This window comes from Bufo gargarizans, chromosome 5 (assembly GCF_014858855.1).
Source record: "Bufo gargarizans isolate SCDJY-AF-19 chromosome 5, ASM1485885v1, whole genome shotgun sequence".
Lineage (NCBI taxonomy): Eukaryota > Metazoa > Chordata > Amphibia > Anura > Bufonidae > Bufo > Bufo gargarizans.
The window spans coordinates 399,864,598-399,880,435 of NC_058084.1; the positions used below are offsets into that span (position 1 = coordinate 399,864,598).

Consider the following 15,838-nt stretch of genomic DNA (forward strand, 5'->3'; position numbering starts at 1 on the left):
GATGCAGCAACAGGAAGCGCTACATAGAGGATGGAAACAAACCGGAGGGATTGCATTACATGGTGAAAACAAGTCAGGAGAATCCAAATTGACAAAAAGCATGGGGGAAATGGAAATGCGGTAAACAACTGCATGTGCATATCTGTCAAAGGTTCCCTAGAAGTTGAAACATTCTTAGGGGTTCCTCTGCAGTAAATAAGGCTGGGAATTGCTGCTCTAATGTATTGAGAAAAAAAAAAAAAAAACTTTTAATATATGAAATATATGATAATATATAGATACTGTCCCATTCCCAAGAATAGCTATTAATGCTCCAGAGAAAAAGGCAGGTTAACAAGTTGCAATACGTAACAATGGCAGGAAACCTGGACTATCACAGAGCTGTCGGCTAGGGTTTCAGATATCTGTGTCTCTCTAAAACAAGCATAACCTTTATAGAAACCGTGAGAAACGGCTCAAGCTTTTATGGCTCCTGAAGATAATATGAATTATCTATGAACATACAGAACTGTAAAGGCGGGTTTACACACTTCAAGTAGCAGACGATTATCAGGAGACGTTCCTTCCCAACAGTCGGCTGCTCGTTCAGTGGGGGCGAGGCGCTGCATTTACATGCCACCTCCACAGTATGAGGATCTCTACTGCGCTCGTTCATCCTCATACAGCCACGTTGTTTCTGGGCAGCAGCTCACCGTTTAGAAAGTACAATCTGCCGTCCAGAAACCATAATTTACTTGCCTGCACAAATGACTGTTTCGCTCATCGGGTGACCGGCTGCACCTTTAGATGGGCAGATTATTGAGAGTGAGCGTTCATGGGAAGGTTCGTCCGTGATAATCTGCCTGACAATCAGTCTGGATATCTACACCACTTGCGGCCTTCGGCCCTCTTCACATGTAGTGTTTTCTATGTGTTTGGTTCACTGCAGTTATTTCCCAGAGATCACATTTTATACTATACCGAACAGATGTAGAAATGTGCTGACCATAAATGGCAGCTGAAAACAGCTAGTTTTCAAGACCTGCTTCACGTTACTCAGACCCCCACGATCAAAATCTTGTCACTATGATATATCAAATGTTTTTATTGAAAAACAGCTACATTTTAACCCCTTAAGAACCAGCTTATTGTGAGCCACAAGGAACAAACTATTTTTTTTTATCCTAGAGCCAAAACATCTTTACATTTTCTAACAGTAATCCAGTTTTGTTTGCAGTACGAGTTGTATTTTTTTTTTTTTTTTTTTATTCATTTAAAGACTTCCATTCAAAACGGTGTGGGGGCATATTTTGGGTATACCTGGCATTACTGGGGTATGATTAGAAACACACTGACCCATTCATTGTCATGGGGCCATGGACACATCCATATTTTTGTTGATCTGTGTGGAAATTATAGAACATGTCCTATTCTGATCTATATAGTCCCTTTGTTCAACAACTTTATTCTATGGGTTGTTAAAATTGTGGCAGTACGTAATTTTTGCTACAGTGTGCTATTTAAAAAAAAAAGTTTTATTGCAAAAAACTGACAAAAATACTTTTTGGGGGAGACTTTTTTATATTGACGATAGCCTAACAATATAAAATGAATCTAAGGCTAAATGCACACGACCGTATCTATTTTGTGGTCCACAAATTGCGGATCCACAAAAAAATAATAAATAAAAAAACAGATGACATTCGTATGCCATCCGTTTTTTTTTGCAGATCCATTGTAACAATGCCTAAAATGGACAAGAATAGGACATGTTCTATTATTTTTTTTGCGGGGCTACAGAATGGACATACTGATGCGGACAGAACGCTGTCTCCATTTTTTGCTGACCCATTGAAATGAATGGGCCCACATCCTATCCGCAAAAAAGAACAGACACGGGGGGAAAAAAAAAACAACGTTCGTGTGCATGTAGCCTAAAAGTAATAAAAATTTTTTTTTATCTTTTTCATGCTATTTTATTCTTTACAAAGTTACTGTGAAGCTATGATAGGTCATCACAGGGATGACATGGTTGGAGACTGATCCATTATTACTGGTTCCAGTGCATGATGCCCACGGCTGTAACCAATAGCCTCGGCTCCGAGATTGGACCACGCGTAATGTGCCAATTTTCCCCTGAAGCAAAGCCATAAAATGGAGGAGGCTGGGTAGTTATTACACCACAGTGGACTACTGCCCTTATTCTCAATAGATTCTGATTAATAATCTGCAATAAAAGTTTTTTGCTGAGATAATATAGTATGTGCAGTCAGCCAGCCTAGCCCACGCCACAAGGTTATAGCACACCATGCTATTTATTGGCCATGTTTAAACACCACTGACAGTAGAGAGTTAAAGGTGATACACAGCAAAGTATTTTCCAGCCCAACAGATGGAAGGGAGTGTAGCCTGGCCCCTGTCCAATTTCTTCTGTATCCTGTAAACACTTCATTAAATACAAGCTCTGCCGTGACACGGTCATATATGTTTTACCTTTAAACCACAAAACTGTTCAAATAAGATCCGTCACATGAAGAGCTTCTTGGCTTACTCTCTGGTGACTTATGACCATGCCCTACCTTTTATCACATAGGTTACTTCTCATGCTGTAGCTCCCCAATCTTCTTACATCACAGCTTTAAGAGTCACATTAAATCTTCCATATTATATGGGGTATTCAGTTTTTTTTTTATTGTTTATATTGTAGGATATTATACAATTAAATTTAATTGGGGTATTATACAAATTTCGTCTTTAAAATTTTATTTATATACGCTTCTTATATCAGGTGGTTGACCCCAGTCTGCACAGTAGAAGGGTATAGCCCATGAATCAGTCAAGCCCTGTGTAATGCATTCAGCCCAATTAAAATATGGCATCAGTCATGTGACACCCCACTGACATTCAGTAAGCAACAGTGTTACATGACATATATGTGCTGTGTGAGTACACAGGAATCTTCCATGGGATAACTACATGGGACTAATGGTGGAACCCATTCCAGCCATTACAACTACTTTACTCTATGTATGTTTACATAGCTGCCAGTTTCTAGGTGATTTGTAAAATGGCTCCCAGTCTCTAGGTGATATTGTCATGTTGTTAATAAATGTAACATTTGTTACATGTGCTTGTACGTGGACACTGAGACATGAGATGCTGCTGCAGGCAGTAATGTTGTATATAATACACAACTATGTGCTGCATCTCAAACTACTATTTCACCTGTTAAATATCTGGACAGTTAACTGAATGCCAGAGGCCACATGACAGGCTTGATGGTCACATGACCGCCGACAGTTAGTACTGTAGGAGATCTGAATAGGGCTATAAAACCGTACAAAAGGCATTTTTTTTAGGCCTTACGATTTTTTTTTCTTTAGAAAGAGGCTATTGTGAAGATTAGAGAGGAGCGAATCGACTTAGGATGAAATATCCGAAGTCGATTCACATGAAACTTCATTCTAATACTGTACGGAGACTTCGCATAGTAACTTCATAAATTAATTTGTACTTTTAATTTGTACTGTAAAAAAAAACATTTCCCGAACTCTGGTTCAGTTCCAAATGGTACCTTAGAACAGAACCCGAGTTTAGGAAATGTTTTTTTAAAGTACAAATTAAATTTATGAAGTTATTACACAAAGTCTTGCGAGACTTTACTAAGCAATAACTTTGGCTCATCGAAGCCAATACATTCTAATACTGTACGGAGCCCCTGCTGGCTAACTGTTGAGATGAGACAACCCCTTTAAGGGGAACCTGTCAAATGCACTTTACTGCCCTCACTGATCTCAGCCGTCTGTCATTTCTGTCATGGCAGTCAGTACTTTTAGCGCCCCGGATGGGTTGGTCGGTGATTAGTAGTAGGATTATTCCATCAACAGTTTAATAAAGATACCAGTGCAATTATATAGTCTTTATTCCAGGTAATCCAAAAATGTATAAGGTAACGGCCGACACTAGTGTCTCAGTCCCACCACATGAACCTTGTAGCAAGCATACAGTCTGGACAGACGTGCTGTGCTGTCGAGGAGCGTCTCTCAGTACTGTTTCAGAGTACTGACATGCCGAAGCCCACCGCTGCAAGAGAGAGGAGTCTGATGAGGATTACTGCCCCTGCCCTCCTCCTGACGATGACTGGCAGGTTTCTTTACTTTGCACAACAGGCAAGAAAACTGTCATTCATCATCAGGAGATGGGGATGGCAGGGGCAGCGAGCCTCATCGGTCTCCCTTGCAGTGCTCGCGCACGATGTGGGCTTTGGCGTGTCAGTACTCTAAAAGTACTGATTGCTATGAAAGAAGTGCTGAAATCTGTGGGTCTGTCAGTATACCATACTGATCTCAGTGCAGGTGACAGGTTCCTTTGAAGTGACTGGCGGCTATATATGTATACACACTTACTCAAGTAAAGCTGTCAATCACGGATAACACCTCCCTCATGTACATCTGAGATCAGAAAAGCAGAGATATAAATGTATAAATTGCACTACCTTTTGTGATGACTGGTTCACTTTAATTCCACATCTCTCAATTTAATAAGGAGCATATAGAGCTTTCCATATGATATATAATTTGTGGAATGCATCACTGCAAAGAGACCCTATAAAACTTAGATTTTATTAGTACACTTAAAAGATGAATATATAATCACGACAATTAAACAAACTCCTCCTAAAAATAAATGAAGAAGAAAAATGGTACCACAAGAAAGCTTGCGCTTATGATACTGGCATGTCAGAAATTGCTAGCCATTAGTGTTGAGCGAACTTGTGTTTTAAGTTCGGCGTCTAAAGTTCGGGTTATCGAAGAATCGCGTTATGGATTCCGCTACCACGGACCATAACGGAATTTAGAATTCATAACGCGATTCTTCGATAACCCGAACCCGAACTTTAGACACCGAACTTAAAACACAAGTTCGCTCAACACTACTAGCCATCAAGTCCATAATAAGACCACAGTATAAGATAGTTAAAGATGCCACTGAAAATTACCACTATGCTATATCAGTCATGTTGTTCTTATTACTCACTGTTCCGTTGCTCAGGGTTATGGTCCAGGTAAGCCATCGAGAAGTTGGGGTGAGCTTGAATCTTGCCCTGTTGAACCCCTGAGGCTATCCCTGCCTACAAGCATAGCAGCCTCCCTTAGACGGGCTCCCCCACTTCTCGTGGCTAAACCCTGGTACTGTCGCCTATACAGCCCTGATGATTCTTCAGTGACTATGTTCAGAATAATTCCAACCTTGTTGACGTAGTCCTAACGAGTTTCCCCAATTTATTTTGCTGACTGGTTCATCAGGGATCAAAGCTGAAGAGATATGTCCAAAGATAAATCCAGATAATGGTAAACCTGTAGTAAGACTCAAGATAAAAGTGGCATCCTGATGGAGCAGAGCGCACCCCTTCATGGGATGGCATAATGCTTAGAAGCATTTCTCCTAGAGCAGGGATTCTCAATCTGCAGCCCTCCAACTGTTCTAAAACTACAGCTCCCACAATGCCCTGCTGCAGGCTGTTCAGGCATGCTGGGCGTTGTAGTTTTGCAACATCTGGAGGGCCACAGGTTGAGCATCCCTGTCCTAGACTAGAGGATAATAAACCCATAGTATGGTGCTGCATGGAACACCGTACAGTGGGGGTCGGTGTCTACAGTTTATTGTACGGAGCATACGGGTTCCATGGTATGGAGCCGCAGGGGCTCTGTGTGCCTCTGTATACCCTACTGCACACAGGTCTCTGGCAGGGGCTTATTTCTCTTGAGAATAAAATATTTGGCATTTTAAAAACCCATCATGAGCAACACCCCAAAAATCGAGTTCAGCCAATGTCCACTGGATAAAAGACTTTTTCACACCCTTATTAAGGGAACCTGTCACCGGGATTGTGTGTATAGAGCTGAGGACATGGGCTGCTAGATGGCCGCTAGCACATCTGCAATACCCAGTCCCCATAGCTCTGTGTGCTTTTATTGTGTAAAAAAAAACTATTTGCTACATATGCAAATTAACCTGAGAGGAGTCCTGTATGTGAGATGAGTCAGGGACAGGACTCATCTCAGGTTAATTTGCATATGTATCAAATCGTTTTTTTTTTACACAATAAAAGCACACAGAGCTATGGGGACTGGGTATTGCAGATGTGCTAGCGGCCATCTAGCAACCCATGTCCTCAGCTCTATACACAAAATCCCGGTGACAGGTTCCCTTTAAATTCTCCTGACTAAAACATTTTACAGTTAAAGGAGTTGTGCAGTGTTATGATATTGAGGACCTATCCTCAGGACTGGTCATCAGTATCAGATCGGCAAGGGTCCGACTCCCGATACCCTCGCCGATCAGCTGTTTAAAGAAGCTGCAAAGCTTGTGTGAGTGCCGAGTCCTCGCACGTTGTCTAGACTGCAGCTGTTTGTCCCATTCACTTGACTGGGAGAGATTTATTACTGCTATAATCTAGCCAACCACCGGGTAAACACCGAAGAGACCGCAGCTGATCGGCGGAGTTGCCATGAGTCGGCCCCTGTCAATCTTATATGGATAACTTATCCTCGGCATCCAAATCATACCAGCTCCAGCAATCCTATGAGGAAAGAAAACAAGACACTTTTCCAATTACCTAATGCATTACGAGTAGGTACAAAAGGAAGTCACTGGAAGACCCTGTTCTGAAAAACTATTTCTTCACATTCCAGACCACAAGATACACTGTACATAGGTTGCTGCTGCATCGTTGTTCATGTCAGTGCATGTTATGGAGTTCATTATAAGTAGCCCACTCATTCAGACAAGAAAATTTAGATTTTCTAAAAGCCAGAGCATAAATTAACAAGTCAGCAGATAGAAATGTGACGTTTAGCTTTCTCTGTAAACTGAAGGTTCTTAAAGGGGTTGTCTCACGTCAGCAAATGTCATTTATCATGTAGAGAACGTTAATACAAGGCACTTACTAATGTATTGTGATTATTGATATTTCCTCCTTTGCTGGCTGGATTTATTTTTCCATCACATTATACACTGCTCGTTTCCATGGTTACGACCACCCTGCAATCCAGCAGTGGTGGTCGTTCTTGCAGACTGTAGGAAAAAAAGCCTCTCTGGTGGCCAGGACCATGGGAGCACACATAGGCTAGAGCTTTTCCTATACTGTGCAAGCACGGCCAACACTGCTGGATTGCAGGGTGGTCTGTAACCATGGAAATGAACAGTGTATAATGTGATAGAAAAATGAATCCAGCCAGCAAAGAAAGCAATATCAATAATAACAATACATTAGCAAGTCCCTTGTATTAACTCTCTCTACATGATAAATGCCACTTGCTGAAGTGAGACAACCCCTTTAAGTTTCAACAGCACAAATAACATCTTCTGGATGGACTTCAAGCCACAACATCAGAAGACCGGAGTAGATTGTGGGAGGTCCAGCTACTTTGAAGACAAAACCCCCAAAAGTTCCAGCCGTGACAGAGCAGCTTTCACTAGACAGAGGCTGAAATCCCTACTAACAGTAAATTCGTCCAATAAGAGTATAACTTATACCAAGCCTGTAATCAAGTGGACTAATTATACATGATAAGGCTGTGTTTTCACATCTGCATTGTGGCTTCTGTTTGGCAGTTCACAAATGTGTTGAAATTCTGGTATTCTGTTCTGGCACCCAAACCCCACAGACTTAAAGAAGCTCCGTCCCCAGGATCAACCCCTTTGAAACCAGGCATACTGCCTGCAGGGCTCATCATGCTGATTAATGCACATTACATCTAAGGCTATTTTAACACTTGCGGCAGAGGATTCCGGCAGGCAGTTCCGTCGCCGAAACTGCCTGCCGGATCCGTCAAAATGGATGCAAACTGATGGCATTTGTCAGACGGATTAGGATCCTGATCCGTCTGTCAAATGCATTAAAAATACCGGATCCGTCTCTCCGGTGTCATACGGAAAAACTGATCCGGCATTTATTATTTTTTAAAAATTTTTGCGGTCTGAGCATGCGCATCGTTTTGCCGGAACACTCTGGGCTGGATCCGGCATTAATGCATGTCAATGGGAAAAAAATGCCAGATCCGGCATGTCTTCCAGAATATTGGACGGAGATAAAATCGCAGCATGCTGCGGTATTATCTCCGTCCTGAAAAGACTGAACTGAAGACATCCTGATGCATCCTGAACAGATTGCTCTCCATTCAGAATGCATTAGGAAAAAAACTGATTAGTTATTTTCCGGTATAGAGCCCCTAGGACGGAACTCAATGCCGGAAAAGAATAACGCTAGTGTGAAAGTATCCTAAGAAGGCCAAACCCACTAATTTTGGTGTATGGTGTTCTCTCGACTGTCCCCTGATGTGGCTATCTGGGAAGATATGGATTGTTCATGTTGTATTTAAACGTGCAGGGCTCCAGATGGTGACCAGAATTTACAAATGGCGACAAGACTTTTTAGTTTTGTCGCCATTTGCGACTAGACCCGCCACCGCAGCTCTGCCGTTGAATACAGTGGCGGGGCACAGGAGCTGATAGTTCTCTGCCCCGCCGCCGATGTTCTTCTCAGCAGCGCAGTGGAGGAGTCTCTCCCTCCCCCCTGTGCTGCTGCCGCCGCCAATAAGGTGAGAGACAGGAGGAGGAGGGGAGGGGCTATGGCCACTGCGCCACCAATGAGGATAACTGACCTGTTAATACAAATACAGGACGCGGGTGACGGAATCAAATAGCCGGCACCCGACCCCTATGACAGGGAACTGCATAAACATTGGTGGCGCAGTGCGCCCCCCCCCCCCCCCCCAACACCCCAGTATAATAAACATTGGTGGCGCAGTGCCAATGAGTGTTAAAAAAAAAATATATATATATATATATATATATATATATATATATATATATATATATATATATATATATATATATATATATAAAATTAACTCGCCTCCTCCAATTGATCCCGTAGCTGCCGGTCTCCTGTTCTTTCTTCAGGACCTGTCAAAGGACCTGTGGTGACGTCACTGAGCTCATCACATCATGGTGATGGATCATGTGATGTACCATGTGATGAGCACAGTGATGTCACCACAGGTCCTTTGACAGGTCCTGAAGAAAGAACAGGAGACCAGCAGCTACGGGATCAATTGGAGGAGGCGAGTTAATGTTATTTATTTTTTATAACCCTCAATTGACTTTCTACTATGCATTCTGTATTAAAGAATGCTATTATTTTACCTTATAACCATGTTATAAGGGAAAATAACACAGTAAATAGACTGTCACCTAGCAACCATGCATGAAAATCCCACCGCATCTGCACTTGCTTGCGATTTTCACACAGCTCCATTAACTTCTATGGGGCCTGCGTTGTGTGAAAAACGCACAACATAGACTCTAATAGAGCATGCTGCGATTTTCACGCAACGCACAAGTGATGCGTGAAAATCCCCGTTCATGTGCACAGCCCCATAGAAGTGAATGGGTCCGGATTCAGTGCGGGTGCAATGCGTTCACCTCACGCATTGCACCCGCGCAGAAATCTCGCCCATGTGAAAGGGGCCTAAGGGTGAATAGGACAAGGGTTCCAGCCCCTAAGGGGGCTAATAGTAAGTAAAAAAAAAACAAAAAAAAACAAACACTAAGGCCTCTTTCACACGGGCGTCAGTTTTTTTGCCCGGATAAGAGCCGGGTGCGTTGCGGGAAAATGAGCGATTTTCCCGCGCGAGTGCAAAACATTGTCATGCGTTGCACTCGTGAGAAAAATCGCGCATGTTTGGTACCTTGGGATTGATGTTCTGAAGATTGTATTATTTTCCCTTATAACATGGTTATAAGGGAAAATAATAGCATTCTGAATACAGAATGCATAGTAAACCAGCGCTAGAGGGGTTAAATTTTTTTTTAACTCACCTTAGTCCACTTGATCACGAAGCCCGGCATCTCCTTGTGTCTCCTCTGCGCTGAACAGGACCTGGGGTGAGCTGCTCCATTAAATACAGGTTAAGGACCTTCGATGACGTCACTCCGGTCATCACATGGTACGTCACATGATCTTTTACCATGGTGATTAACCATGGTAAAAGACCATGTGATGACCGGAGTGACGTCATCGAAGGTCCTTAACCGGTATTTAATGGAGCAGCTCACCCCAGGTCCTGTTCAGCCGCTCAGCGCAGAGGAGACACAAGGAGATGCCGGGCTTCGTGATCAAGTGGACTAAGGTGAGTTAAATTTTTTTATTTTTTTTTTTTTTTAACCCCTCTAGCGCTGGTTTACTATGTATTCTGTATTCAGAATGCTATTATTTTCCCTTATAACCATGTTATAAGGGAAAATAATAATGATCGGGTCTCCATCCCGATCGTCTCCTAGCAACCGTGCGTGCAAATCGCACGGCATCCATTCACTTCTATGGGGCCTGCGTCACGTCAAAATCGGACAATATAGAGCATGCTGCGATTTCAACTGAACGCACAAGTGCACAGCCCCATAGAAATGAATGGGTCAGGATTTAGTGCGGGTGCCATACATTCGCCGCACGGATCGCACCCGCACGGAAAACTCGCCCGTGTGAAAGGGGCCTAAGGCTACTTTCACACTTGCGACAGTCTGATCCGCCGGGCAGTTCCGTCATCGGAACTGCCTGCCGAATCCGCCGATCTGGATGTGACTGAAAGCATTTGTGAGACGCATCCGGATGCGGATCCATCTCACAAATGCATTGCAAGAACGAATCCATCTCTCCGCTTGTCATGCGGAAAGACGGATCAGTCTTGTATCTTTTTACACATTTTTACATGCGCAGACCGGAAAGACGGATCCGGCATTCCGGTATTTTGAATGCCGGATCTCGCACTAATACATTCCTATGGGGAAAAATGCCAGATCCAGCATTCCGGCAAGTCTTCAGTTTTTTCGCCAGAGATAAAACCGTAGCATGCTACGGTTTTATCTTTTGCCTGATCAGTCAAAACGACTGAACTGAAGACATCCTGAACGGATTACTCTCCATTCAGAATGTATGGGGATATGCCTAATCAGTTCTTTTCCGGTAAAGAGCCCCTGTGACGGAACTCTATGCTGGAAATGAAAAACGCTAGTGTAAAAGTAGCCTACAATATTAAGTTTAAATCCCCCCCCTTTCCCAATTTTACATATAAAACAATAAATAAAAAAACATATTACATAGCGCTGCATCCGAGAAGTCCAAACTATTAAATTATAAAAAAATATCTCCTATGCGGTGAGAGCCGTAACAGAAATAAATAAAAACCATGCGATTCGCAATTTTTTTGTGACCTTGTCACCCCATAAAATAGTATAGGACTGTTCTATTATGGGCCGAACGTTTCATAAAATGTGAAATGCACGTTGTTTTTTTTATTGTGTTTTTTTTTTTTTTTTGCGTGGTATTGAGTATCGCAATACTTTTTTATGGTGATGAAAGCAAATCAAAATTTTCGAATCTAAACAACATACGCAGATCAGTCACAATACCAAAATTTTGAGTCGGTTTCGATTTGGCGACTAAAAATTTTATTTGGCTCCTAAATTTTTCAGTTCAGGAGCCAATGGCTACTAGGTATTTTTTTTTGTCTGGAGCACTGACGTGCCCAATCCTTTTGTTCTTCTCAGAAAGATAAGCTACTGCTAAAAGGTGTCTGGCAGTGACTTTCGCCCCTCTCCGAATTCACTACATATGCATGTTTAGCCGAGCAAGTGTTCTGTATGGGAGAATCAGGAGAGATAGCTGTCGGCTGGGCGAGTATGGCCAGCTTTACACTGGGATCTATCATGGTCCTTGCTGTGCTGCTGGCAAGAATATCAATGCTTGCAGCTGATGACACCAAAGTGACAATTTCTCAGATATTTTAATAATTTCATATTGGCTGATATCTATAGCTAAAGGAATTGTACCGGAACGACAACTTATCACCTTTCCACAGGATTGGTGATAAGTGTCTGATCAACTGGGGCAAATAGCGTAGTATAGCTTTGAATAGAGTAGGGTCATGCACATTCAACTGCAATCCACTCAAACAAGGGACACAGGACCATGTTTTCATGATCGATGGGGCCCCAGTGGTTCGACCAATGAGACACACAGGATCAGTCCAGAAAGTTTTACAAGCTGTCCTAGTAGCCAAGTAGAAGCAATGAGAAGATGGGTATACATTAATTCCCACAAGCCGCAAGCTGCATGAGGACTCCCTTCAAACACTCTATTTCCACATTTTAAAGGTGTTTTTTTTTACGTGAGTGTCGGATGGCTTTTCTTTTATTACACCTTGTACTTGCATTTCTACTGGCAGTGTTGTAGTTCTATGGAGAAGCTTATGGAGAAAAACCACAGAAAAGAAAAAGAAATGCCATACCAAGAGCATAAGCATTGTCAGAAAAATACCAAAGACCAAAAGGAAGTAAATGTAGACTTTTCAAATTTGTATACAGACTTTAAAGTTACATTTAACTTAAATGGGTTGTTCAGAACTTTGATATTGAAGGCCTATCTTTAGGACAGACCTCCAGTGTCTGACTGCCAGGGGTCCAACACCTCGCCAGTCAGGTGTTTTATTGTACCTTCGTCACCGGAAGTAGGCACCATGAGGAGTGTAAACTACCTGGGATACTGCGAGTGAAGAGACTATGTGACTCCGCATCCACATGTACCCAAGGAGTAGTGAGAAGTTTTAGAATCATGTAATCTCGTTATCTCTGGGCACTTATTTTATATACATATACTCTTGGTCAGTTTACATTCTGTTTCTCGCACAATGAACCAGAAGTGGTCGCCAATTGCTGCTAGCATCATATTTGTCCAAATTCCCAAAGAGTAGAAATATAAAGAAATCTTTTCCTGTCATCTACTCACACACTTGTGAATCTGAGGACTTCAAGATCTTCTTTGACTCATGCCATACAGTTTTGCAGTCCTCCTGGAGCTTGTAAAATCGTGACCTTTTCCATGATGCAGATTTAACTTTAGACAGTGAAGTTCCATTCAGAAGAAACTTTAGATCCTCGTCATCTTGTAAACCTGCAGAGGAAGGAATATTTCACATGATCAATGATGCAATGCAGAAGGTTTAATCGTTTTATACCGCTGGACTTCGTTAGGGTCTGTTCACATTTTGTTCCTTGCACAAACATCACATCTATAGACCCCCCGTGCATCCGATTTATGTCAGGTATGTTAAGGTCTCCTAGGTACACACATGTTGGGGAATTCTCATGATGCAATCTAATAATGTGAACAGAGCCTCACAAAGTACACAGTCAGTGGGCCAGGAAAGACCCTCAAATTCATCATTTTATACTTACAAATCCCAGTTCATACAAAGGTGTAAAACCACAATTAAAATGATAAATATAATAATTATAGTCAGCATCAATAGGGTGCATGCACATAGGAGCGTCTGTGATGCCAAGTACCGCCGCCCATACAAGCCACAGCAGCATCATATTAACTAATTAGAGCCGCATTGTTTATTTGCTCTTCATTGTTAACGGCTGTGCGGTAACCCGCAAAACCACTTGGCCATTAAGAATGAAGACAGAATGATCAATGGTGTTCTACTTAGTTAGGCCTCATGCACACGACCGTGCCGTTTTTTTTTCGGTCCGCAAACCTGCAAATCAGCAAAAAACGGAAGCCGCCCGTGTTGCCTTCCGTAATTTCCGGAACGGAAGCCGGCAATATAAATGCCTATTCTTGTCCGCCAAGCGCGGACAAGAACAGGACATGTTATATTTTTTTAACGGAGCCACGGATGTGGACAGCACACTGAGTGCTGTCCGCATCTTTTGCGGCCCCATTGAAGTGAATGGGTCCGCATCCGAGCGGTCGTGTGCATGAGGCCTTAATATGATGCTGTTGTGGCCTGACAGACCCCACTGACTTAATGGGGTTGTCCAGGAGTAAGATACTGAAGACCTATCCTCAGGACAGGTCATCTGTGGCAGATAGTTGGGTTTCAATCAACCGGCAAGGCCACCAATCAGCTGTTTAAAGAGGCCAAGGCGCTTGGTGAGCGATACAGCCTCTTCTCAGCACACCAAGCACAGCGCCGTACATTGTATAGTGGCTGCGCTTGGTACTGCAGCCCAGGCCAATTCATTCTTCAAACAGCTGATCAGCAGGGGTGATGGGAGTTGGACCCCCACCGTTCTGATATTGATGACCTCTCCTGAGGATAGGCAATTATTATTTTACCCCGGAAAGCTGGCTAGACACAAGGTGACCACATCCCAGCTGCAGTACGGCCTCGTTGTGTGGCCATACCCTTATAACTGATATGTTCAGCATGGTTCACTACATAAATGCTGCATACAGTCTGGCATTTTTAAAGACTTGTATTTGACGCTTCCAGTATCTACCGTGTTCATAAAATCACTGCCGAATGAAATATTGCAAATCATTTATTGATATAATAAAACATGAACAATAATACAATAAAATGGCAACGACAGGCTCATGACAGATAACAGGGAAGTAAGTGGTGCTTAAAATAACCAGTAGTAATAAACATCCCCCATATGCACCTTCCTTACATACCCCACTAAAAATGATGTACTAAATATATCCGATGTAAATATCAAATAAAACGCCAAAGTGGCTCAGTGCAAGACGGGATGAGAAAGGGCAAGGAGGGAAAGAAGTGTCTTGTTAGATACCGGCCACTTACACACCAAACACCGACATGTGTTTTACGTAGAGCCTGGGGCCTGGTATTTAGCATGTTGCGGTTATTAAAGCCAGATTTATTGACAAAAAAAAAAAGTTGTAAAACTGGGGTGGTGTAGAAAGTGGAGTAACATCTTACACTGCAGATCAAACATGTGACATTTGACAAAAGTGGTGCAAACTTCTGCAAAAACAGAATTTAAAGGGGTTGTCTCTCTTCAGGAAAGAGCATTTATTATTTAGAGGAAGTTAATACAAGTCACTTACTAATGTATTGTGATTGTCCAGATTGCTTCCTTTGCTGGCTTGGTTCATTTTTCCATCACATTATACACTGATTGTTTCTATGGTTAAGACTAGGGTTGAGCGATATATCGGTATCCACGATATACCGCGATATCACAGTTTCCGAAAAACGGCAGTATTTAATGACGTCATAGGAGTGGTCGCATGTGTGCTGACCTACTTCTAAAATGTCTGATTCCATCTGCTTATGTTCCCCGGTCACTGGCCTCTGCCTCCTGCATTACTACTAGCACACGGAGGGCTGAACCTGGCTGCAGGGACGAGGGGGCTTTTTTTTTCTTGACTTTATATAAACCTGTCATATACTACTGCACAAGTCTGGAGTTTTTTTTTTCTCCCTGGCTCTGAGCTCTGCACTGTGATTGGACTGCTACCAAGTTCATATTCTTTGGACCCATGAAAGGTCCTCTTTAATATGTGTCACCAACGCATGTGTCTTCACTCCAGTGTGCACCTGTGATGTGATACGCATATAAATAGAGACGTCACTGGGTACATACATGACGTGTATATCTGTATATATCATGTGTACTGGGCTCCGGTAGACTGATGGTTTACATTGAAGGCGTTTTCTGTGTCCTTTGACCGACAGCCCACTACTGACTGCTAACATAACCCCTGGCTATTTCTCTACTCCTTCAGGTAATGACTGCAGTCACTGTCCATGGGGTGATTTATAGGGGTACGAGAACTTCATATTTGAAGTCAGCTTCCTCAAGTACTGCTATTTTGGGGGTGGAGAGTGACATCACCACAGAATGACCCCCCCCCCCCCATACCAGTTGTCACTTCTAGCCCATGTGGAGCTCTGTCCTCTTCTTTAAAATCTCCCAAAGACTTCCTCTATGAATTATCCTAATAGGATTTTACACCAGTTAGATGGATCGTAAGAGG

The 15,838-nt window shown here is 42.6% G+C and overlaps 1 protein-coding gene across 1 annotated transcript in view; it reads right to left on the minus strand.

The window, feature by feature from the left end:
- PLCD1 (phospholipase C delta 1) overlaps positions 1-15,838 on the minus strand; it is an 89,638-nt gene that overhangs the window by 60,143 nt on the left and 13,657 nt on the right. The window contains exon 2 of the mRNA XM_044294154.1: positions 12,827-12,991. Coding sequence (XP_044150089.1) covers positions 12,827-12,991 — 165 coding nt within the window. The remainder of the gene's footprint in view (positions 1-12,826; positions 12,992-15,838) is intronic.